The following is a 26,198-nucleotide window of genomic DNA, read 5'->3' as shown; positions in this document are numbered from 1 at the left end:
TTTTTAAAATTCCAGGGCTAGGGATATACCTCAATGGTAGTGTGTGCTTGCCTAGCACATGAGAGGTCCCTGGTTAAGTCCCCAGTACCACCAAAAACACACAAAAAAAATTCCTATTGCATTCTCATGTTATCTTTTTTCTAACATGTTGAGATGACTGCTCACAGCATTTTATTTTCTTTCATTTATTAATACTCTTTTGAGGCTATGAATTCCTCTTGGCTATATATTCATTAAATATTTTTATATTTAACATTTAAATACAAATATTATTTAATATTTTATGCATTCATACTTTAATATTTTAATAGTGACAAAGAGAATGAGATTAAATATTTTTAACTTACATGATAGGTTAAAACTTTTAAAATAATGAATATTTTTTCTGCTATAAAAATAGTACATACTTATTTTATGCTTGACAAAAATAAGCTTCTATTCTATATAGTATCTTATACTTTTCACATAACAATACATTCACATCTTTACACATTTGCATATATAAATACACGCCATCATTTTAATTCTTGCTAAATATATTTCGAATTAGTCATCATTTTTGTTGCTATTTTTATCATTATTCATTATCCCAATCATCTTAGCTATAAATAATTATATGTTGGGCAGTATAATAAGACTTACATGCATTTCATTCCCATTTATAAGTGAGAAAACTGATGTTCAGAGAGATTAGATAAGCTTTGAAGTGGCAGAACAGAGATTCATTCAAGGTTATTGGATTACATGCTCATAATCTTAGCTCCTCAAGTTCCTATATCTAAACCAAAATATACTCAATAAATTTTATATTGTCCCCAAATGTCATTTCCAGTTTTTGTTATTATAAGCAATGCTAGTATATAACTTTGTGTATACATGATTAGGTAACAAAGTTAAACTTTGTATATACATGATTAGGTAACAAAGTTATATGCCATTTTTTTCCCTCTACTTGCTTTTAAGATTTTCTCTTATTTGTTGATTTACAGTTATTTGATTATGTTGTGCTGTAATAGAATTCATTTTTAAAAATTCTACTTGTGGTATATTAAAACATTGAATCTGTAATATCCAATTTAAAATTTTTTGTTCCTATTTCTTTAACTATTTTTTGCTTTGCTCTTTTCCCCACAAATCCAGTTAGTTACATGTATGTTAGACTTCTTGATAAGATCCCACATGTCAGTTATGCCCTAGTTATTTTTTCAGCCTTCTTTTTTCTCTACTTTCAGTTTGTTATATTTTAAAGTTAACTTACCTTTTATTCTGCCATATCTACTCTACTGTTTATCCCAAAAGTTATATTTTTACTTCCTTAATTATATGCTGAGTATGTCCATTTCATACACACAGACACACACACATGCACAGTATATCTACCTATAAATACACTTTCTATACTATCTACATAGTTTTCCTCCCGATTTATGGGTCATATTTTCCTATTCCTTTGTATGGCTAGTAACTTTTAAAATTGATGCTGGGCATTATGAATTGCATGTTTTTTGCTGAATCTTATCATTTAAATAATTTCAATTTTATTTAAGTAATATTGTATAATGAAGAGACTAGGAGTCTAGCTTATTCTTGCTTAAAGTGCTTTCCCGGCATGTGTGAGACCTTGAATTCAGTCCTCAGCACTGAAAAAAGGAAGGAAGGAAGGAAGGAAGGAAGGAAGGAAGGAAGGGAGGGAGGGAGGGAGGGAGGGAGGGAGGAAGGAAGGAAGGAAGGAAGGAAAGAAGGAGGGAGGGAAGGAGGGAAGGAGGGAGGAGGAAATGAAAAAAAGAAAGAGTAAAAGAATAAAGGATAATGCAGTCATATATTTTTCATAATTTTCTAGCTTCTGTTTTATGATTGTTTTCTTTTTTTAAATGGTATCTCATGATTTTTGTTTTTGTTTTTAATCTTTATTTATTTTTATGTGGGGCTGAGGATCGAACCCAGGGCCTCACATCTGTGAGGCAGGTGCTCTACCCCTGAGCAACCACCCCAGCCCCTGATTGTTTTCTTTTATCCCATTGTAGATGCAGATTTAAATATTTTAGGTATTTTTGTGAACATTTAAAAAAAGAAATTTGTGGGTGTATCCAGAAAACATTATATACACTCTTTTATTATCTGAAATCCAGAATCATGGCTGCTTGGATCATTGCTGGGAATTAGAGGAAGAAAGTCTTACAGATAATACATAGTACACACATAGAAATTTGTTTACTGAAACCTTCAACTTCTTTTATGGTAGAGATAACTTAAGCACTGGAGGAATTTAAACTGGAGGAATCAGTATGGAATCAGGTCAAGTAAACATTTCTCTTTTTTTTTCCCCCCTATTTCAGGCATGTTCCCTGGAACCTTCACGAGCCCCAAATAGGCGAATTTCATTTCACTGGAAACCTGGACGTGATGTATGTGTTTATGTTTTAATTGCCCAATTCTGTGGCTTAGAGACAGGGGTTTTGTTTTGGGAATCAGATGTAATAAAAGGGGACACCTGATTTTCTACTTTTAAAACTATCAGAAAGCTCTGATAATTTTTGTTTCCTGGATGGAAAACCTCTTAAGCAGGGAGTCTGCCCCAGGGAACCATAGATCTTAGTGTCACAGTGTGGTTTAGAAATTGTTCATCCAGTATTCTACAGTGTTAATCTATCATATAGAACCTGCTCTGGCACTTAATAATAGGAGATTTCTAGGCTATAGTTTATAGGACTTCTAAGATATGACAGAAGTAGAGTAACTGTTTATTCAAAAATATGTGTATCTACAACAATTTGACATTATCTTTGGTGCTGGAAATGGATAGACAGCACTGTGCTTTCAAGAATAAAGATTCTCCTTTTTTTTTTTTTTTTTTTGGTGCTGGGGATTGAACCCAGGTCCTTGTGCATGCAAGGCAAGCACTCTACCAACTGAGCTATATCCCCAGCCCGTGGTATAAAGCTGTATTAAGAATTGTAATGCAAAAAAATAAATCAATCAATCAATAAGAGAGCTCATGTATAATGGCATAATTTGGAGTGAACATACTTTATATACAGGGTTATGAAAAATTGTGCTATGAATGGATAATTATGAATGTAATGCATTTCACTATTGTCATGTATGAAAGAAATAAATTTAAAAAATAAAGTGCAAGAATACTAAAAACAAACAAACAAAAAAGAATAAAGATTCTCTGCCAAAAACAGGCAAATACAACATACCAAGGATATACAGACCAAACTATGGAAACAAATCAGGAAAGATAATGTGAACATACAGCTGAGGAAAGTTTCAAATTTGAACAAGAGTTAACTAGAAGGGGCTGGATGGTATTTCAGGTGGAGTGTATATCACCTAAGGTGATGTCAGATGCTAAAAAAGGTAAGCTTTATATTCCATTGACAATAAATAATTATTTTTATTCAAGTAGAATTTGAAGTAGATATTTCTGATGTACATATATATCTCAGTTCGAGTTAATAATTTGAGAGTTTCAGAGTCTTTTCTATCTTATGCTGTTATAATCTTTCATACATAACTTCCAAACCACTTTCTGCCTCCAGCTAGCAAGTTGAATAAACAACACAAAGAATCTCCTTCAGAAGTTGCAAGAGATTGCTTCTGTTCACACCTTATGGGCTGGAAATCAATCACATGGCCCCATCTAGTGCTTGATGGCTTAGAAGTGTAGTTGAGCTGTATGTCAGGGAAGAAAAAGGAATAGATTTTCTGGTTAACTTTCTGCCATACATCTTATTTATTTTTTTATTTGTTGTAATTAGTTATACATAACAGTAGAATGCATTTTGACACACCATACATAAATGGAGTATAAATTCATATTTGTCTGGTTATACATGATGTAGGTCATGTAATCATATATGAAAATGTCCAATTCATTTCTACCCCCATTCTCCCTCCCCTCCCATCACTCCCCTCTGTCTATTCCAAAATACCACTATTCTACCCCTACCCATATTGTGTATTAGCATCTGCATATCAAAGAAAACATTTGGCCTTTGGTTCTTTGGGATTGGCATATTTCACTTAGCATGATATTTGCCAGTTCCATCCATTTACTGGAAAATGCCATAATTTCATTTTTCTTTAAAGCTAAGTACTATTCCATTGTGTATGTATACCACAATTTCTTTATCCATTCATCTGTTGAAGGGCACCTAGGTTTGTCCCATAGTTCAGCTATTGTGAATTGTGCTACTGTAAACAGTGATGTGGCTAAGTCACTGTAGTATGCTGTTTTAAGTCCTTTGGGTATAATCCTAGGAGAGTGATGACTGGGTCAAATGGTGGTTTCATTCCAAGTTTTCTTAGAAATCTCCATAGTGGTTGCACCAATTTGAAGACCCACCAGGAATGTTTGAGTGTACCTTTTCCCCACATCCTGCTAACATTTACTGATGCTTGTATTCTTAATGACTGCTTTTCTGACTGGAGAGAGATGGAATCTCAGTGTAGTTTTGATTTGCATTTCTCTAATTGCTAGAGATGTTGGAACATTTTTTTCATATATTTGTTGATCAATTGAATTTCTTCTTCTGTGAAGTGTGTGTTCAGTTCCTTTGTCCATTTTATTAATTGGGTTATTTGTGGGGGGTTTTTGCCATTAAGTTTTTTGAGTTCTTTATATATCGTGGAGATTAATATACTATTTGAGGCGCACCACGTCTTATTTCCTGGGATCTGCAAGTAATGCTCTTCTACTACTTTTAAGTGGAGATTCTGTCAAAAAGTAAAGCTGGAGATTTAGCAATATTCAGATCTTGGCCTTATATACCATGCTACAGATTTTGGGACCCATTCTAAGAGCACTGGGGAGTCACTTGAGGAATTTTGATCTGGGAAACTTATGTTTACATTTAGAAAGATCATTCTAGAAGTTGTGTGTGTATGTGTGTGTGTGTGTGTGTGTGTGTGTTTTGCTGGGGATGGAACTTGGAGTTTCATGCATGCTGTGCAAATGTAGTACTATTTAACTATGTCCCCAAACCCTGGCAATATTTTAAAGTGGCAACATAACAGAGTAATTAAAATTTCATTTCTGGTGATTCTCTGCCTGAATTTTAATTTTTGTTTTCCCATTTACCAAAATTGTACCTTTAACCATTAAAGTCTGTATTTTCTTTTCTTTTTTTTTAAGAGAGAGAGAGAGAGAGAGAGAGAATTTTAATATTTATTTTTTAGTTTTCGGCGGACACAACATCTTTGTATGTGGTGCTGAGGATCAAACCCGGGCCGCACGCATGCTAGGCAAGCGCGCTACCACTTGAGCCACATCCCCAGCCCTAAAGTCTGTATTTTCTTAACTGTAAAAATATAGAACACACTGATACCTATCTTATACCATTATCCAAAATAGTATAAAACTTAAATTGAGCTGTAGTACCTGATGCCAATACAACATAAATATTAGTCCTATTGTTCATGGTGACACTGTATTGATAGTAATTGGAGAATGTCTGGATGATAATAAGAACCAAGAAAGTAAATCAGTCAATCATTCTAATAACCCAGGTGCAAAATGAGCCAATCTGATAGCAGTAGGATATAGAGGAAGGATAAACATGATTTTGTTCCTAACACAGTAGGAGGTGAGGAAGAATGAGGTGAAAACATAATATGTAAGTTTCTGCCCTAAGTCGTTTCCTGGATGGTGGTGCCATTCAAAGTGCAAGGCAGTTAGTGGATTTGCTTGGGAATACTGGAGTTGTTTAGGATTTCTGGGCTTTCACTTTAATACTCTTCTCTCCAGTGCCTTGATAGAGCCTATTTCTGAGTGTCGATCTCCTCCAGAATGTCTTCTGTAAGGACTTTTGTGGGCCAGGCTGGGAGTTTCATTCATTCCAACCTCAGAAGAATGCAAAGAGAAAGAAACAACAGGTTTACTGATCTCAGCATTCAATGTGAAGTTATTGTTATTGCTTTGTTTCCTAGGGCTTTTATAACCACAGCTTCAGAGGTGGGACTCTGGGTCATTCTGTGTCCAGGACCCTACATTGGTAGTGACTTAGATCTTGGAGGCTTGCCCAGGTAAGTTGTGATCAAAGGGTGACTGCACATGCCCCATAAGCACATTCAAATGGAACTTAGAGCAAAGTTTTTTGCTTTGTTTTCTATGTACTTTTTTTTTATCTGCACTATTTTGTCCACAGTGAATGAACCAAAAAGTATTTGGGACTATATAGTATTTTAAAATAAACCTCTATCTCTACAATGCAGATGGGTAGAGTTCATATTTATTCTTAAAATAAACTAATGGCTACCCTTAAGCAATATCTTCATGAGTTCTAGGGTTTGTGGTAGCAATACAAATATCAAGGCCAATATCCCTTTTTAAAGAGGAGTTTTATTGTTATTGTTTTGTTTCAGGTCTTTTTTTATTGTAGTAAAATATACATAATAAGAAATCTTCCATTTTAACCACTTAAAAGGATTCATTTCCTTGATATCAACTACATTCAAAATGTTGAACATTACTACCATTATCTAGTTCCAGAATGTTTCATCCCTCCAAAGGAAAACCCTGTACCTCAATCCCTCCCCATTTTTTCTCCTCTTCTTCTGTTACAATGGCAACCAATATTCGACCCTTTGACTCTACAGATTTGCCCATTCTGGATATTTCATGTAATTGGAATTAGACAATATGCGGCCTTTGCGTCTTTTTTTCACTTCACATAATGTTTTCAAGGTTTATTCACCTTGTAGCATGTGTCAGTACTTCATGCCTTTTTATAGTCTGGTAATTTCCAGTAAAGAGGTTCCCCTGCTACCAGCTTCAAAATAGCTTTATAAAAAATCTCATTCTGTAAAGGTAAAATTTCTAAGCTGATTCTAAGCCGCAAAACCTGAGTTAAAGTATAAAAGACCGGGCATTGTAAAGTTTCCAAGCTGCAGGGCCTGAGTTAAAAAGTGAAGGACCAGGTATTGTTAAAATCCTCTGTTAGGACAATACCCGAACTGCCCAGTAAATATTCTCATTGACTCCCTGGTTGTCTAATAACCTGGGACTCTATGTAGTTTGTCACGTAGTCCTTTAGGCCCTAAAACCAATCAGTTTGAATGTGTACCCCGCTTAGAAGTGACCAATCACCCCTGCCCAGCCTGTTCCCGCCAATGAATGTACTAATCATGTCTCAGAGTTGTTGTTCAATTTTTCCGTGCCTCGTGATGATTTGTTCTGATGTATGCAAAGCCCCAGCCCTCCCCAAAAAGTGTACTTAAGCTCTGCTTGACCACTGCTCTGGGCTCTGGGCTGCTCTCCCTTCCTGAGTGAGCCTTGAGCCTCAGCATGCTGAATCAATAAATCCCCTTCTGCCAATTGCATGAAGCCAGTCTCTTGTGTGGTCTCTTCCTCCGACGTTTCGCCGGACCCTTACAATTCTAGACTAGAATTTGGCAAACTCTTCCAGATTGTAAATATTTTAGACTTTATGGGCCATATGCAGTCTCTATTGCAACCATTCAATTCTGCTGATGTAGCACAAAAGTTCCTGTGGCAATATATAAATTATTGGCTGTGACTTTCTGCCAATAAAACTTTATTTACAGAAACATTCTGATTTGGCCTTTGGGCTGTAGTTTGGTGAGCTCTGCTCTAGATCATTGTTACATACTTCACCCTTGCATTTTGAGGAAAGACTATGGATAACCTTTATCAGCTGTTTGTAGCTGTACCAATTGCTCTTTCTTGAAGCTGGATTAAACCTTCACAAGTACAATTGTGTATTTGCAAATGTAGGCTGTCTGTGTTTTCAACCTTCTACACTTGAACATTTCTTATTTTTGTCTCCCATTCCAAGTCTGAGTTTCCCTTTTTTGATCTTAGCTGGTTACTCAAGGATCCAAAAATGAAGCTGCGGACAACTTACAAGGGCTTCATTGAAGCAGTGAATTTATATTTTGATCATCTGATTTCCAGGCTGTTGCCATTGCAGGTAAAACCCAATCACCCATTTATGCAACTGTGGAATGTAATCACCTGTGTTGATTTCTTGAGGGCTTACCACTTTCTATGCACTCTGAAGCAGGAAGAATATTATTTGCTAATAGGATAGTTACATAGTTATTTCTATGCATGTGCTCTGTAAACTCAGAAAATATAGTCCTTTTTCTACTATTAGAATCACTCTCAAATTCTCATCTTCTTGACCTTTAGTATAACCGGGGAGGCCCCATCATTGCTATGCAAGTTGAGAATGAATATGGTTCATATTATCTGGATAAAAAGTATATGCCATATGTCAAAAAGGTAAGTGCTTCTTTAAGTTTTCTCTGTATTTACATACTTCTCTTCTCACGAACAAAATGAGAACACTGAATAACAAGTTTGTAGAGCCAACATATCCTGAGTATTTGTAGGTTTGCAGGAACCATGGGATATGAAAGTGAAGATTCAGTTTCATTTTTCCATGCATTTACATTCTAGAGTAAGGACTGAACACACAATGCTAATGTAAAGCGAAAAGTGATGTTAAGATATATTTTCTGTGGGTATTTCAGCTCTCTTTTAGTTGATGTTTACATAATGCATACTTTCAACTTTTCTGTATCCATTTGTTTAAGGTACATGTCTTATAAGTAATATATAATTGGAATTTGTTTTTGTTAATTTATTATGAAAATTCTTGCCTTGTAAATGAGGTCATTTGATTTGTTTACATTCAATATAATTGCTGATGTATTTTATTTAAATCTACCATCTTATTATTTTTCTGTTTGTCTTACCTTTTTTGAGGTCCCTTTCTTTTTCTTCGTTTGTTCTTTTGGATTGATTATTTTTTATTATTCTGTTTTCTCCTCTGCTAGCTTTCTCTGTATTTTTTCACTGTACTTTTCATATTTTCCCTACAGTGTTAAGTTTCTACTCTTGAATTATTACCATCTAAGTTAATATGTTTCCCAATTCCAGGGAAAAATCAACTTAGAACAGTTTTATTATATTTTACTCCATTTTATCTTAAGTATTATTGTTATCATTTGTTTTAATGCTATGTATACTTTTTACCCACAGATATTGTTATTACTTTTATTATATAGAGTTAATGATTACTTAGATTTACTCAGATATTTTTTGTTTCTTCCCCTCTATCTCTGTAAGTATGAGTTTTCATCTCATAATTTTTTCTGCTTTTAGTATTTTCTTTGTTGCAGGTGTGCTCATAACAAACTCCTTTACCTTTGTTTGTTTGAAATATATCTAGTTTGCCATTATTATTTTGTTTTTTCTTTTTTGGTGCTGAGATAGAACCCACTGGCATTTTACCACTGGGCTATTCCCAGCCCCAACCCCTTTTTTAAAATCTTGAGAAAGGGTCTAAGTTGCTTAGGGCCTCACTAAGTTGCTGAGGTTGGTCTCGAACTTGCAATCCTCCTGCCTCAGCCGCATGAATCACTGGGATTAGAGGCATGAGCTATCATGCCTGGGTTAACATTATTTTTGAAGATTTTTTTTGCTGTATGTAAAGTCCTAGATTGGTAGTTATTTTCCTTGTAGGTTTTTCTAGCATCCAATATGGCTATTATTTTTTCCTTTGAGGGTAAAGTTTTTGTTGTTTTGTTTGTTTTTTTATTGTGGCTGTTCCTAATCCTTTTCTCCTCACAACAAAGTACTAAGATTGCCTAGGTGTAATTTTCTTACTAGTTTATCCAGTTTGCATATTTTCTACTCTTCGATTTGTGGATTGAAGTCTTTATCAGTTTTGGAAAATTCTCAAATGTATATGCTGCTTTTCTTCTCAGGTTGTGTATTGTGTATTTCAAATACATAAATGTTAGATGTTTTCATCATGTATCACATATTTATCATTCTGTTTAGATTTTTCTCTAAGCCATCTTCTAATTCATTAATTTTGTCTTTGGCTTTGTCTAAGTTAATGTCAAACTCATTCTATTAAGTTTTGACTTCAGATAGTTTACTTTTGTTTCTAAAATTTTTATTTAATTCTTTTCTTTAATCATTGTTTGTAGTAAATCAGCAAAGCTTTAATAATATTTATTTCTGTGTATTTTTTTTTAAACTACAGGCATGGGATGAAAGGAAAAAATTCTACAAATATTTAGTGTATCTTGATGGTCATGGTATAGCACTGAGTAAAGTTAGGTGGGTTCTTTGTCTTATGGATTTGAAGAATGAAATTCATGGACACAGGGCGAGAGCAAAGTAATAAGATTTATGAAAGTAAAAGAAAGAAGGCAGAACTCCCAAAGGAGGAGGGGTCCCAAAAGCAGGGTTACCAATGGGTGTCTGTTGTCTTGGGGTTTGTATAAATCTACAGCTAGCCCTGACCTAATCCTAAGTATGGCACTCAGAGACCAAGAGCTTTTCAACCTTTCATCCAATCAGTTTACCATGCCTTTTTGGGGGAGGGTATGTGGGCACTAGGCAAGAGATGTCTCACTATCAGTTAGTTTTTCTGGTTACACAGGAATTGGCCTGACCTTGATGAGGCTTAACTTTTTATGTCTGTAGCCTCTTATCCCTGCTACACAGAAACTTGATCTTGGAGGGGCCCAAGTTTCCTATCTGTCTGTTTTAACTCTATCCCACCTCATTCCCCATTCTGATGAGGTGATCCTAACTGCTTTTGAGGAAGAAGGGCAATGACAACTTTAGGAGTATTGATAGCAATTAGGATCCCTCTATAGAGGTCTAAGGGGCCCCTACAGAAGTCAGGTAGTACCTCAATGGCAGTTTTTGTTTCCATGACCATCTGGATTTTAATGGACTCTGTGGGTACCTTACACATCGGGGCAGTACAGAAGTCCTTGATATGGTGGTTGGTGGGTGATTGGAATAGGTATACATAGGTCAGGGTTCATGCAAGAAGAACAGTAAAGTATTATTATCTGTAAACAATTAACATAGAAACAATCAGTGTTATAAGCAGCCTCTGAAGACTATGAAGACAGTACTTATTAGAGTTTAAGATGTGGTCTTATATACTTTTGATTTGTGACCGTTAGACCATTCAAGGCTTTAGAAACATTAGCAGAAACATTGCTGGAGACATGTACACAACATTTAGTTTTTATAGTGGCACAGATGTCCCCTTGAGCTGTGGAATGCCATTTCTGTAAAATAGATTTCTGTAAAATAGCTTTCTCATTGTTGTTACCTCTGTGTTGGTAGAAGAGTCCCTGTGTCAATTACAACTCTCTTGGTAAAGTTAGAGCTTTCATGTGCCACATTATATCATTTAGACCAATCTGAGGGATAAATATCAAGGTTAGATAATCATTCCAGTGAAAAACAGAGTTTACCTATGTAGGAGTTCAGGAAAATTCTTAGGTCTCAAATTGACTGAATACAAGTCTGTGACTCTAGTAGCATCTTTTGTGATAGTTGTCAGGTGCTCTTGTACAAGAATCCTTTCTTTATAACCTACTAGTTTTACTTGTTTTGGAGAGGACTGACACAAGTGTATATCTCAAGTTACATTAAAAAATCCATTATCTTTTTTGTTAATGTCCATGTATGACTATGCGTTGGTTAATTTCCTGCCAGGTGTTTAAGACAAAGTTGGTCAAAAAATTGACCTTTTTCCTATCTGCTATTACAAATCATCTGAGATTTTGTCATGGATCACTGTTAGGAACTTGTGAGAAGCCTCTTGGCTCCTTTAGCTTTCTTCTACCAGTCATGCTATCTGCCAGGATGGCAGTCTTGCTAACTACATGTGGCTTCCCTTGAAACTTCAGGGACATTTACCTTTCCAGTGACTTTCCTCTTTGCAGAATGTGCATTGGTTGGCTTTCTGTTCTCTAGGGTCTTCACAATCCCCTGATCAAGAGGTCAGGTGACTCACTGGAGTTGCAGGGACTTTAAAGAAGTCCTGTTGTTCCCTGAGTTCTGGATGATCTTAGAGGGCAAAGGTCAAAATATTGGCTACTTTTTCCTTGGCCCTTTTACTCAGAGACTTTTGTCTCTAAATTTGGATTTTAAACATCTAGTAGTCCACTTTTGCCATTCTTGAAATTGGAGTAATAGGTTGTAATTTTAATGTTTATAATTTTACAGTTATTCCTTTTGTTTAACTAGGGTATCAGTTTTATAGTTACTCCTTTTGTTTAATTATGGTTAATATCAGTACTGGAAGTAAGCATTATATTCTCTCGTCCTGGAGGTAATGCTTTATTATCTCAACTCAGGATATTCTGATAGAAGTAGTACTTCTGTAAAACACTAAGAGGTAATAGTTATAAAGTAAAATTAGCAAGAACTTGATTTGTAAACCCAATAGACACAGGAAGTTATCTTGATACATAATGTTATAAAAAATTGGCCTTTGCTTTCTCCCTGTTATCTATCCAGTAATGAAGATAAGGTTTTGAAAAAAAGGAAAAAAGAAGTTTTGTTTCTTTGTTAGCAAAGGAGAAATATAGATGACTATTTACCTGGGGAACAATGGTTCTTTATAAAAAGGTGATTTAATGGCTACATTTCAGTTGCTCCCCTCTTTAGGGTCATAATTTATTTGCAGCTTTGAGAGCTATTTTTTTTTTTTTAGATTTTTTTGGCAATACTGAATTATTTCTTTCCTCTGGTATGTGAGCCCAGGGATAGACAACTCAGCCCAGAATGAAAAGAAATGTAATCTCCCTTCCCCCAATGTTAGGGAGGGGAAGATGGAGAAAAGAAAAAAATGTGTCAGTTTTAAAATGTATCAGAGCAGCAAGGACTACACTCAGAGCATGAAGTAGACTCTGTTATAATGAGAGCAGATCAATGATTTAAGGAATGTTGTTGTTGTTTTTAAATGTGAAGAACTAGATTTTATTCTCTATCAAAATATTAGAAGTTGACCATAGGGGAAAAATGCTTAAATAACTTTGACTGTGATTATAGCCAAATTAATTGCCCACAAATTTTTTGAGATTTACTTTTCACAAACCATTTGTAACTTAATTAGATACTCTATAACTTCTTTTATCCTTAGTTTTGTCATTTATTTCAAAAGGATTTTAAGACAGAAATATTATAACTAGGACAAAATATTATTCTACTCTACAAGATACTTTCTCTTTCAGAAACATTTATTTTTACCTATTATTTTTTCTTAAGATATATTTTCATATTTATAATGTTCTTATAACTTTCCTAGTTGCTGACCTTTTAAAGTATACATTCTGAAACAATCTATGAAATTTCTGAATTTAGACAATAAGATGAAATACTTTATGCTTTTCTTATAGTTTTTTCATCAAAACACAACTTGGTTTCTTTTTGTTCCTTGCATGTAGAACAACACATGTAAGTATAATTCTCTTAGTCACCTTGTTTTTTAGTGAAGACCCAACAATTTATAAAAATGTATTTAATAGACACATATATATGTTGTCTGAACAGATTTTAAGAAGCCAAGAATACTTGGATTTATATTTAGCAGTTGATGTTTAGTATTTTAACCTTGCAAATTAATCAGATGTCTCTTCTACCAAACACATTTATAAAGATTAAACCCATTGTGTTAAGTCTAATTTACCCATTTTAGTTGTTAACTTTGGGTTACCCTTGAAAACCAAAATATCAGACAAGTCTACTTAACGTTTTAATCATCTTTTTCCTATTGAAGAAAAACCCTGGAAGCAATGAACATTGCACCTTAAACAGTTTATAGAAACCAACACTCTATGTGTCAGGAATTTAAAACAGTCTTTAGTATTATCTATTTAACCAGTTTAAGTCATGTAAAATAAAAGGAATTTAGTTCTATTTATTTATATTTATGAGTGTTCATTTATCTACATGCCAATTTTTGTACCATGCACATGATATATAGACACAAGCACATATGTCAACACAACATATAAACACAGCTGTGCACATATTCATAAAATAGACAGGAAACAAAGATTGTATAGCTTTGAACCAGGTATTAGATCCCCCACAGATAGAAGATAAAATACCTACAGATGTTTCTTACACAGACTGTAAGATTTAACTCTTAAGAAATTAAAATATAGCTTATCAGAAATTTTTAAAGTATGACTTGGACATGGGAATAGCCTTACATTTGGGAGATGTTAGAAATAGAATCTGTTATCCATGGGGATGCTGAAATCAAAGGTTCAGGTGGCCACTTGTCCTCCACAGGGACAGATCCACTCCCAACATAACCACTGTTTATTCTCCCTCCTTTGAGCTCTTCACAGGAGACATTCTCTTTCCTTTTCTATTGTATTTGAAAGTTAATCCTTGGATAACTGGCCTCTGAATAAAAACAACAGGAAAAAATAGAAGCTAGAAACTCAGGTTAAACCAAACAAAACTAATTGGTGCAGAACTGAAGGTGAATTCATAAGAAAAGCCTTGAGCTCAGCAATAGACAGAGTCTTTGAGAAAATGGCATAGCCATAATTGCTCTAGTAAAGAGCAAATAGAACATCTTTATTGAATCAGAGTGCACTTTTGGATCAGATTAGAGTCAGCTCAGATACTTAAAGTGGGAGCCCATGAAGTCCTAAGGAAGAGATTTTCAAGAAAAAAAAAAATCTTTCTAGAGAGAAGAGAAAACCATGTGGCAATTAGGGCATTTTTTGACATTCCCGGGCCTGTTTTGTCAGCATCCTGAAGTTGAATTCCTATGATTTTGGGCAATGCCTGCTAAGTTGTTCCTGAAGCAGAATGTGGATTTCTTAGGCATCCTCAAGAGGTCTGGGGCCTGGTGCAGCTGGACTTTTCAGATTCCCTTCCTATTTCTTTCTTTCTCTAGCATTTAAAGAAGGACTTGGAAAAGGGCAGAATCCCAGAGCATAACAAAAGAGAAAACAGTCTTTTCTGTCCCATAACAGCTTGGATTTGAAATTGACACTTTTGTTTTATTTTGTTTTGTTTTGTTTTTTTGTCTCACATCAGTTTGGGCACTTGCTCATGCAGCTTACATTCCAGAGAGATATTAGGCAGGCAGCTAAGGAACAGGGAAAGCAGTCATTTTGAGCATGAAAGGCAAAAAAAAACCTTATACATAGGGCACTTTTGACATTTCCCCCTTTTTGTAAAATAAATCCACCTGTAATATGGTATTACAGTTTATGTTTCTCTCCAACGGCTGTTTTTCCCATCCCCTAATTGGTAACTAGGCCAGGCTTGGGTGCTGAAAAATGTCAGGCATTTTATTTTTCAATGTCTGAAAATCAAATTGACCTAAATTTTTCAAAACAAGTATCACCTGGTATTTTTTTTACTTCTCTTCCATGAGTGGCTGTGGAAAAGGTTGAAGCCTACTGAGCTGTATGTTCTGACCCATGTGGCTTAAAATACTTTGAGGGAGTATTTCACATCTATACGGACAAAAAAAAGGATAACAAGGCATCCTCTGCGATCTTTGTTTCAGCTGTGCCCAGGGCATCCTCTGGTATCTTCCTTGTTTATGGGCAGCCATAAAAAATTTTATCTGCCCTTACAGGTGTGACTTGTAACTGTGAAATCATGACACCCTTAGATACGCTACTTGTCTTCTGTGATAAATTCTGGATTGTGTGTGCTGGCTTACCATCAGTTGAAAAACTTTTTGAGGGCAAACTGGGCTTCACTCAGAATGGAGGATACTAACTTCTTGCTAATTACTGGAGTTAGGAGAGGGCATTTGCCAGCTGTTTGTTCCCTTAAAATGTGTCTTAAATGTTTCCTTTGTCTTTTGGACCCTCATACTCACAGGACCATGGTCTCATATTTTTTTGCTCAATTTGCATGAGAGACAAGCCTGATAGTGCTCCAGTTGATGTCCCCGATTGAGAAAGGCAAATAATCTAGCTCCCTGAACTAGGTGAGATAAAGGATAGTTTGCTATAGTTTCATGACAGTAAACTTTTGGTCTTTTTTCCTGCAGGATTTTTATGGGGCAGCTGCTTAGGAAACATACTAAGTCTGAATTGAGACAAATCAAAGAATTTTATTTTACTTATCTTTTCCTGGCCAGGGATGCTTCTTTCAGAGTCCAAGTGGCCTTCTGATAGAAGCACCAGATTGTCTGTGGTTCTAATATTTAAGGAAAAAACCACATCCTATGGAATCTGTGAGTTGCAAGCAAGCAGGATACAAGGGCTAAAAAAGCGTTTAGTAGAGTAAAACCAGACAACCACATCCTGGGTTCAAGCACAGTTGTGGTGGTACATCCTGGGTTTGAGTACATTTGCAGGTGTATGAAGCACAGAAAAACAATTTTTTAATAATTTCAAAAACCCAGCTTATATAAGAGTTTCACACAGGGACCTAAAGATGGAGTCACTATGGCTGTACTTACTTATACTTGTCTATAACTTATTTCTTATATTTAACTATTGTTCTACTAGCCTATACCTATCTGTAACTTAACCTATATTTGTCTGAAACTGTCTGTAACTATATTTAACCTCAGGGCATACACTTATCACCTTATATTGTCTATATCTTATTGCTAACAACCTTAAATCCTATGTCTTACAATTATGTGATTATATTATAGTACTATTATTTCTTCTATCTTACTGTTACTTCTTCTTTCTTATAACTTGGGAAGACCTAGGTAACTTAACATTACTAATTCTATAACACTTATCTTATAATCCTATTGCCTTTCTTATTTCATCGATCTATATTTTATAATCCTAATCTATAACCTATAATATATTACTTGTATTGATTAATTTAGATCATAACAGGATGAGGGGAAATACAAAGGAAAAGATGTTTTGTGGAATCCCAGAAAAGGCAGTCTAATTTTGAATCCAGGGGAGCTCTCTATCTTGATAATCTCCCTAACAGGTTCCTTTTTAAGAGGTGGACACCAGGAACAGGCTTATGATTTGGGTTCCAGAAAGTGGTCAAAAGCCTGGAGGTTCCTAGAGATTTTATTCAGGTACTTGATAGAAGGTGAAAGAATTGAGGGTAAGTAGGACATATAGAGTAGTTGGAAATAACCTACACTCCAAGGCATACATAGGGAAGAGACATTTTTCTCACATAGGAGAGAAACTGTTTGGCTCATGCTCTGGTCACCTCTTTCCCAAAGACCTTGGATCAGACCAAGACTTTGTTTCAGGATCCAAGAGATATCAGGTGAGGGTTCCCTCTACTATCAGGCTAAGTTAGTCAGAAGCTAGAAGAAGGGACAGAAGGACAGATAGTGGTTGACATTTGGTACTCCTGAGAGCTGCCAGGGTCAGGCTCAGGATATCAAACCTTTGTGAAGCACCAGGGAGTCACCCCAGTCTTTTGCCTTCAGTTGTCTCAAGCTTTCTCTTTCTCTGTCTTTCTCACAAATTCTCTCCCACAGAAAGGAAACCAAAGCAAATCAGGACTGACATTTACAATGCCTAGGAAAGGGGGATTGGCCCTGATGGCCCAAAAAGCCTGTTATCTGAATCTTATAGAATGGCTATTCACTTTATTTTTTTTTTAACATTGTTAAGTCTTTTTAAAAATTTGTTCTTACCAGTTATATATTACAGTAGAATGTATTTTGACATATTATACATGTAAGGAGTATAACTTCCCATTCTTCTGGTTGTACATGATGTGGAATTACATTGGTCGTGAATTGATTAATACACACAGGAAAGTAATGTCTGATTCATTCTACCATCTTTCCTATTCCCATTCCCCCTCCCCTCCCTTCATTCCCCTTTGTCTAATCCAAAGTACTTCTAATCTTCCCTATCCCTGCCCCCACTTATTGTGATTTAGCATCTTCATATCAGGGAAAACATTGATTGTTTGGGATTGGTCTCCAGTTCTGTTCATTTATTGGCAAATGCCATAGTTTCATTTCTCTTTATGGCAGAGTGTAAATGTACCACATTTTCTTTATCCATTCATCTATTGAAGGGCTGATAGGCTGATTCCATAGTTTAATTCTTGTGAACTGAGGTGCTGTAAACATTAATGTGGTAGCATCACTAGTATGCTGATTTTAAGTCCTTTGGGTATAAACTGAGGAGTGGGATAACTGGGTCAAATGGTGGTTCCTTTCCAAGTTTTCTTAGGAATCTCCATACTGCTTTTCATAGTGTTTGCACCAATATGCAGTCCCACAGCGATGTATGAGTGTACCTTTCCCCTCCATATCCTGCCAACATTTATTGTTGCTTGTATTCTTTCTTTAAATTTTGGTAGTTATAGATGGACAGCATACCTTTATTTTTATGTGGTGCTAAGAATAGAACCCAGTGCCTCACATGTGCTAGGGAAGCACTCTGCCACTGAGCCACAACCCCAGCCCCATGTTGCTTGTATTCTTGATGATTGCCATTCTGACTGAAGTGAGATGAAATCTCATGATAGTTTTAATTTGCATTTATCTAACTGCTAGAAATGTTGAACATTTTTCTGTATATTTGTTGACCTGTCATAATTCTTCTGTGAAGTGCCTGTTAAGTTCCTTTGCCCATTTATTGATTGGGTTATTTGGTTTTGGGTGTTAAGTTTTTTGAGTTCTTTATATATCCTGGAGATTAATGATGTATCTGAGGTGCAGGTGGCAAAGATTTTCTCCCATTCTGTAGGCTTTCTCTCTTTACATTCTTGATTGTTTCCTTTGCTATGAAGAAGCTTAAGTGACTGACAGATGCCATAATTTCAGAGCAAGAGGACTAAACATTTGAATGGAACTTAGGGCTACCAGAAAAGGCAGTGAATCATTGGTCCATTTTACTCACTCTTCCATAGATCCTGGAGGAGCCCCCAAAAGATGCAACACTGAGCAGGACTGGGTGGGTTTTTTGTCTCATGAATTTGAAGAATGAAATCCATGGACACAAGGGTGAGAGCAAAATAACAGGAATCATAAGAGCAATAGAAAGGTAGCAGAGCCATGTGCAGCGGCGCACGCCTGTAATCCCAGTGCTTCAAGAGGCTGAGGTAGGAGGATTGCGAGTTCAAAGCTAGCCTCAGCAACTTAGCGAGGCACTAAGAAACTTAGCGAGATTCTATTTCTAAATAAAATATTAAAAAGGGCTGGATACTGGTTCAGTGGTTAAGCAACCCTGGGTTCAATCCCCAGGAACAACAACAACAACAACAACAAAAAAGCAGAATTGCCAAAGGGGGATTGGTCCCAAGAAAGAGTTGCTGATGGATGTCTGTTTTCTAGGGATTTATGTGAATCTACAGGGTGAAAGAAGCTAGTCATGACCCAATCCTGGGTAAGGTACTCCATGTCCAAAAGCTCTTCACACACCCTTTCATCCAATCAGGTTACCATGCCTTTTTTTATTTTTTATTTTTTTGGAGAGGATCCATGCACTAAGCAAGCTATAATCTCACTAACAGTTTTCCTGCTTATACAGGAATTTGCCTGACCTTGATTAGATGTGAATTTTTATGTCTGTAGTTTCTCAGCACTGCTACATAGACACTTGATCTTGGAGGGACCCAAGTTTCCTATCCGCCTGTTTTAACTCTTTGTCTTGCCCCAATAGTAAAAATCACACTGTATCTAACCAATATAAATTATAGAATAGTGCTATAAAACATAAATATATTTATATTTTCTAGATAATAAGAAGAGGAAAAAGAGACGTTTTAAATTTCTTTTTCTTCTTTCTCAAACTGAAGCATCTTCCTTGGGATATACCTGACTGTAGTTGAAGAATGCTTGATGACTTTAAAATATGCACATAAGCCTGAGGCCTACATTATCTTTGGATTCCCAGTAGAGGGGACATTGTCTCTATTTACAAAGAGAAAATCAGTGTTTATTAAATCAAATCTCTCTTGTACCAGGCAGGATCATGTTAATCACCTAGTTCCCTGAATGTATATGTCTTAAATCACTATGTATATTAGATAAAATTTCCTTGAAAGACCTTATCTAGTGCAAACTTGTTTATCTGCCCAAGCAGTATAAGGAACCCAGTAAAAGGACCAATCATGTTTGGTCCTTTAGTATCACAAAACACCAACCAATAAAGGTATGATTTTCTGATTTTGTTTGATTATTTATTAATTCTATTTCTTTGCCAAGACTTCTCATTTTTTCTTTTAATTCCGTGAACACATTAATTATATCTATTTCAAAACCTATGTCTAATAATTAATCTAAGATCAAATCTCATAAGGACCTGTTTCCTTTGTAATTTTTCTTATGGTTTCAACCTAGTCACTTTTTTATTCAATATCAGACATTAGCTTATGAGATCATTTGAGGCCTTTTGTCATCCCTGAGATTGATTCATTTTTGCTTCTGGGAGGTATTTGCAATGATTTCAAACTAAGATATCCTTGTGAAATGAAATTCTCGTTCACCCTTTTTTTTAGGGGATTGCTCTTCTGGTCTTGGCAGGAAGCCTAGGATTTTTTGTGGTTCCTCTACTGGGGGGTAGTCTCCAAACTGCAATTTCTTTCTCCAAGTCTTATAATACTATACTGCTGGCAACCCTTCTAAATTTCTCAGACTCTCAACTGAAACTTTAGGAATTAGCCACTATCTCATGGGAAAAGCAATAACAAACACTAGCTTCCTTTCTCTCCAGGATCTGGGCTCCTCATATTCTACCTTACATATCTATGTAGCATCTCCAAATAAGTCTTTAGAAAATACCTTGTCCAGCTTGTCCAGTTGTTATTAGAAGGAAGGTTCATTGGATATAGATGTAGAATTTGTTTCTATCCCTATGAGTTATGAATCATGTCTCTTGGTTTTGTCCAGGACATCCACAGGATGCTAGAATAATTGCTATCACCTTTCGGTATCATGTTTTCTAGTTTCAATATGTTATATGGTCATCTGCCAGTAAGCCATGTTGCTCACTAGGGCTAGAGATGAAGTACTGCATTCTCATAGTATCTACAGAAGATAGAGTGGGATAACAGTAACTGATAGATGACATACTGTCTCTTCTCACATGAGTCACTTCTTTGCCTCACCTATTTTTCAAAGGAGTCCAGTAGATACACACCAATTCACAGTACCCAGTAAAGGGTTTAAGGGTAAATTTCAAGAATATTTTCTCTTTCAGGATGTTTTGGTCCAAAAGACAAAACACACCTTTGGCTTTTCTTAGTATCCATGGCCACAGTCTTAGTTTTTTACCCCTGAATTAGATAAATCCCTTGTTTCTTGCTGTCTTTGATTTAGAATCTCCCTAGCACTGTTTCTAGTTAATGTAGGAACATTAAGGGCTGATGCAGCAAAGTGACTATGGATGGATTTAGCAACAACTTACTGTCTTTGCCCATTGACGGAAGGAAAATAGCAGAGGCACGTGTGAATTTGGCCCATGACACATGGTTAATTTGGATGACAGTGAGGACAAGAATGTTTATCTTAAGCTCTGACATACTGAGAAAATCCAGAATTTAAGTCCTTAGAGAAAGCACTGTATTACGTGAATGTAAATAATTCCACTGCCTCTTCTGTGAACTTATAGTTGTCACTTTGACTTTGCTGAGTGTGACTGAGGCAGAGACTATATTTCTGTTTTAAATTTCTAACTTATAAGAAGTTGGTTGAAGAATTAGACTTTCTTTTCCATGTTTCAGCCTCATTCTAGTATTTTTTTTTCTATAAAAGAAACAATCCCATGGACCCAGGAAAAGTCTGTTTGTTTTTCTGAATTCATTCCTAGGCCCTGGAGAAAAGAAAGGTCGAGGTGCTTCTCATGACTGCTGATAGTGGACGAGTGCTGGGAAAAGGCCGCATAAAAAATGGTACAGTTTTGGTTTCACCTTGTGTTCTCCAGTAGACAGTTCTGAAAGAGCAAGAATCCTTCTGGTGCTTCATCATTTCCATCTCCTATGAGGAAGTCTCATGGTCTTTAGGTGAAAATGGTGGGAAATTGAGGTCAAAGCTGAGTTAGCATGTTAATCAGCTTTTTGCTTCTGTGACCAAAAAAAACTGACAACCTTAGAGAAGGAAAAGCTTATTTGGGGCTCACAGTTTCAGACATTCAGTCCATGGTTGGCTAATTTCATTGCTCTGGGCCCAAGATAAGGCAGGACATGATGATATCATGGTAGAAGAAGCAATGCTCTACTCATGGCAGCTGGGAGGCAAAGACAGAAAGAGGAAATACTCTCAAAGAAGATGAACCCTTCCAGGAGAGCCCTTAGTGATCCACCTCCTCCAACCATGCCCCACCTGCCTACAGCTGCCACCCAGTCAGTCCATTCAAACTAAGATGGACTGATTAGGTTACGTCTCATAATCCAATCATTTTACCTATATTTCTGCATTAACACAAGAGCTTCGGGGGGAATACCTCTTATCTAAACTATAATAGGAAGCCAGGCCCTATCTTCCTGTTCCACCAGTTGTTACCCCCAGAGCAGCATAACACATAACACTTACTTCATCTTCCTCAATCCCTTGGTAGTCCAGAAGGGGTTCTGACTGGGATCAGAGTAAAGGTTATTTCCAATGCTATCAAATCACTCTTAATTGAGAAACAGGGAGCAGATGAGTGTCAAAAATAGCAATGCTATGAACCTGGCCTTGGGAGCTGGTAGGGTAAATAAATTCATAAAATAAAGCAGTGGGGGTGCTGTAGATGTAGCTGAGCAATAGAGTGCTTGCCTAGCATGTGCAGCGTCCTGGGCTTAATCCCTAACACAGCCGGAAAAAAAAAAAAAAAAATTGGGAGGGATATAAATTATAAGGAGCAAACACAGGTTGATATGCAGGACAATGCATAAAAGTAACACACAAATGGAGATGAAAAAAAAAGGATAAGGGTGTGCCCCTATGTGATAGAGTACATACTTAATATTAGCAAGGCCTTTGGCTCAATCCCAAGCACCTCCTCCAGTCCCCAAAAGAGGTTAAGTGTCCTGGAGTCAAGTTTTGGGTCTTAGGTGATTCATCTCTCTGATGTGAATTTTTTCATTCAGCCTGTCTATTCATCAGCATCACATGGTGGTTTATTTAAATTGCACTTGTTACTTTAAATTCTCTATGCATGCTAAGTGAAGAGATTTCTTTAAAAGCCCTTTGCATATTGCATGTGTGGGTTATATCTTTATTGCTAATCACCAAATGAAATGTCTGAAACTTGTATACATAGGAGGTGCTGAACCCAGCTCTCTAGTCTATTTCTGTTAGTATGTCTTCTGCAGTTTGGGGACCCTGGTGGAGAGATTGTGACAAACTCTAGGTTCTCAATCAAGTCATAGCAAGACTTTATGCACTGTTTCTCCTTTCCCACCACAGTGCTGGTCACTCTCCACATGAAGAATATACATAAAGGAACTTACAAAGAACTTTCTTCAATTCAGGTAAGGACATTTCAGAGATGCAAACTGATAGGGAAATTCTCAGCAGAAAACTGAATTGGTTCAGTTAAAAGTTTAATCATTTGTGCCCTAGAATGCCTATTCTAGGTGGTTTTAGGTTCAACTGAATCAAAATCACATGCCCACATTACCAGGTCCATACCCCACAGCTGTAGAAAGTCCACTGTTACTTTTTTTTTCAGTGCATTTCTTATATTTGACTAAAAAAGTGAACATACAAAACACAGTTTTAGGGTCAGATGTAGTATTAAATGAATATAAGGAAAAAGCAAAGCTTTTGAGCCCCCTACTTTTTTTATTTTTTTATTTTTTAGCTACACGACAGCAGTGGAAAGGATTACAATTCTTATTACACATATAGGGCACAATTTTTCATATCATTGTATATAAAGTATGTTCATGCCAATTTATGTCTTTATACATGTACTTTGTTGGTTTTTTGCATTACAATTCTTAATACACATATATACCACAATTTTTGTATCTCTGTATATAAAGTTTGTTGACACTCAATTCAAGTCTTCATACATGTACTTTGTATAATGATGTCCATCACATTCCACTATCCTTGCTAATCCCCTCCCCCCTTTCCCTCCCACTCCTCTTCTCTATCTAGAATTCACCTATTCCTCCCATGCTCTCCCTCCCTACCCCACTATGAGTCAACCTCCTTATATCAGAGAAAACATTCCGCATTTGTTTTTTTGGGATTGGCTAACTTCACTTAGCATTATCTTCTATCTACTATCAACGCCATCCATTTACCTGAAAATGCCATGATTTTGTTCTTTTTTAATGCTGAGTAAAATTCCATTGTATATATATGCCACATTTTTTAATCCATTCATCCATTGAAGGACATCTAGGTTGGCTCCACAGTTTAGCTATTGTGAATTGTGCTGCTATAAACATTGATGTGGCTGTGTCCCTGTAGTATGTTGTTTTTAAGTCCTTTGGGTATAGACCAAGGAGAGGGATAGCTGGATCAAATGGTGGTTCCATTCCCATTTTTCCAAGGAATCTCATACTGCTTTCCATATTGGCTGCACCAATTTGCAGTCCCACCAGCAATGTATGAGTGTACCTTTTCCCCCATATCCTCGCCAATACTTATTGTTGTTTGTCTTCATAATAGCTGCCATTCTGACTGGAATGAGATGATAAATTAGCATAGTTTTGATTTGCATTTCTCTGACTGCTAGAGATGATGAGCATTTTTTCCTATATTTGTTGATTGATTGTATCTCCTCTTCTGAGAAGTGTCTGTTCAGGTCCTTAGTCCATTTGTTGATTGGGTTATTTGTTTTTTGGTGCTTAGCTTTTTGAGTTCTTTATATACCCTAGAGATTAGTGCTGTATCTAATGTGTGAGGGGTAAAAATTTGCTCCCAGGATGTAGGCTCTCTGTTCACCTCACAGATTATTTCTTTTGCTGAGAAAAAAACTTTTTAGTTTGATTCCATCCCATTTATTGATTCTTGGTTTTAATTATTGTGCTATAGGAGTCTTATTAAGGAAGTTGGGGCCTAACCCAACATTATGAAGATTAGGGCCTACTTTTTCTTCTATTAGATGCAGAGTCTCTGGTTTAATTCCTAGGTTCTTGGTCCATTTTGAGTTAAGTTTTGTGCATGATGAGAGATAGGGGTTTAATTTCATTTTGTTGCATATATATCTCCAGTTTTCCCAGCACCATTTGTGGAAGAGGCTATCTTTTCTCCAGTGCATGTTTTTGGCACTTTTGTCCAATATAAGATAATTCTAATTTTGTGGTGGAAGGATCTACCTTGCTCTTGGATAGGCAGAGTTAATATTGTCAAAATGACCATACTACCAAAAGCACTATACAGATTCAAAGCAATTCCAATAAAAATCCCAATGGCATTCCTCATAGAAATAGAAAAAGCAATCATGAAATTCATCTGGAAAAATAAGAGACTCAGAATAGCTAAATCAATTCTAAGCAGGAAGAGTGAAGCAGGTGGCATCACTATACCAAAACTGAAACTATACTACAGTCAATAGTAACAAAAACAGCATGGTATTGGTACCAAAACAGGCCAGTAGACCAATGATACAGAATAGAGGACACAGAGACTAACCCCTACTTTTTTGTGTCTGTTTTCCATTAAAGAGACTCTTCCCTAAATTAGACAAGGTAGAACCTACATAGTTAAAGGGTAGCAAAAACTTGAACTCGATGATGTTAGAGGTTTTAAATTTAAAAATTTAGATTAAGTACCTTTTTTTTTTTGACTGTTCGTTGGTTTTTTTTTTTTTTTAGAGAGAGAGAGAGAGAGAGAGAGAGAATTTTTAATATTTATTTTTTAGTTCTCGGTGGACACAACATCTTTGTTGGTATGTGGTGCTGAGGATCGAACCCGGGCCGCACGCATCCCAGGCGAGCGCGCTACCGCTTGAGCCACATCCCCAGCCTTGACTGTTCGTTTTTGAGTCAGTTTTTTATTAGGTTCTAGGTATATATTGGTCAAACAGACACATTCCTTGCTGTGTAGAAGCTATATCTAGGTTTGTTTACTGTGTGTGGATGTTCTCTTGCTGCCTTTGTTCAAATTGATGTTCTTTAAAAAAAAAAAAAAAGATGGATAAATCATACCAAGCGCGGTAGCACACATCTATAATCCCAGCTATGCAGAAGGCTTAGTCAGGAGGATAACAAGGTCAAGTCCAGCTTGGGAAACTTAGATCTTGTCTCAGTATATACCTTAGTAGTAGCTCATTGATCCAGCATGTGTGAGGCACTGGGTTCAATGTTGAATTCCCAGTACTGAAAAGAAAAGAAAAGAAAAGAAAAGAAAAGAAAAGAAAAGAAAAGAAAAAAAGATGAGCTAGTCCAGATGAGAGAGTGCTGGAAAACAGTGGGATCTCCTGGATCTCAGTAGGCTGAATCCAAAAGGCAATAGTTAGTTATACAATATTTACATTAAAATCAAAACAAAATAAAAGCAGAAAATCTTCATGGGCAAAAT

The 26,198-nt window shown here is 36.2% G+C and overlaps 1 protein-coding gene across 2 annotated transcripts in view; it reads left to right on the top strand.

The window, feature by feature from the left end:
* Positions 1 to 26,198, top strand: part of LOC308637587 (beta-galactosidase-1-like protein 2) — a 67,793-nt gene that overhangs the window by 23,689 nt on the left and 17,906 nt on the right. For both annotated transcript variants that reach the window (XM_081274110.1, XM_081274111.1), the window contains exons 4-9: positions 2,337 to 2,405; positions 5,935 to 6,030; positions 7,829 to 7,937; positions 8,159 to 8,251; positions 21,547 to 21,628; positions 23,127 to 23,191. In XM_081274110.1, the coding sequence (XP_081130236.1) occupies positions 2,337 to 2,405; positions 5,935 to 6,030; positions 7,829 to 7,937; positions 8,159 to 8,251; positions 21,547 to 21,628; positions 23,127 to 23,191 (514 nt within the window). The remainder of the gene's footprint in view (positions 1 to 2,336; positions 2,406 to 5,934; positions 6,031 to 7,828; positions 7,938 to 8,158; positions 8,252 to 21,546; positions 21,629 to 23,126; positions 23,192 to 26,198) is intronic.

Source organism: Spermophilus citellus (genome assembly GCF_964194105.1).
Source record: "Spermophilus citellus genome assembly, chromosome: 2".
In the NCBI taxonomy this organism is placed as follows: domain Eukaryota; kingdom Metazoa; phylum Chordata; class Mammalia; order Rodentia; family Sciuridae; genus Spermophilus; species Spermophilus citellus.
This window is presented reverse-complemented; position numbering and strand designations above follow the sequence as displayed.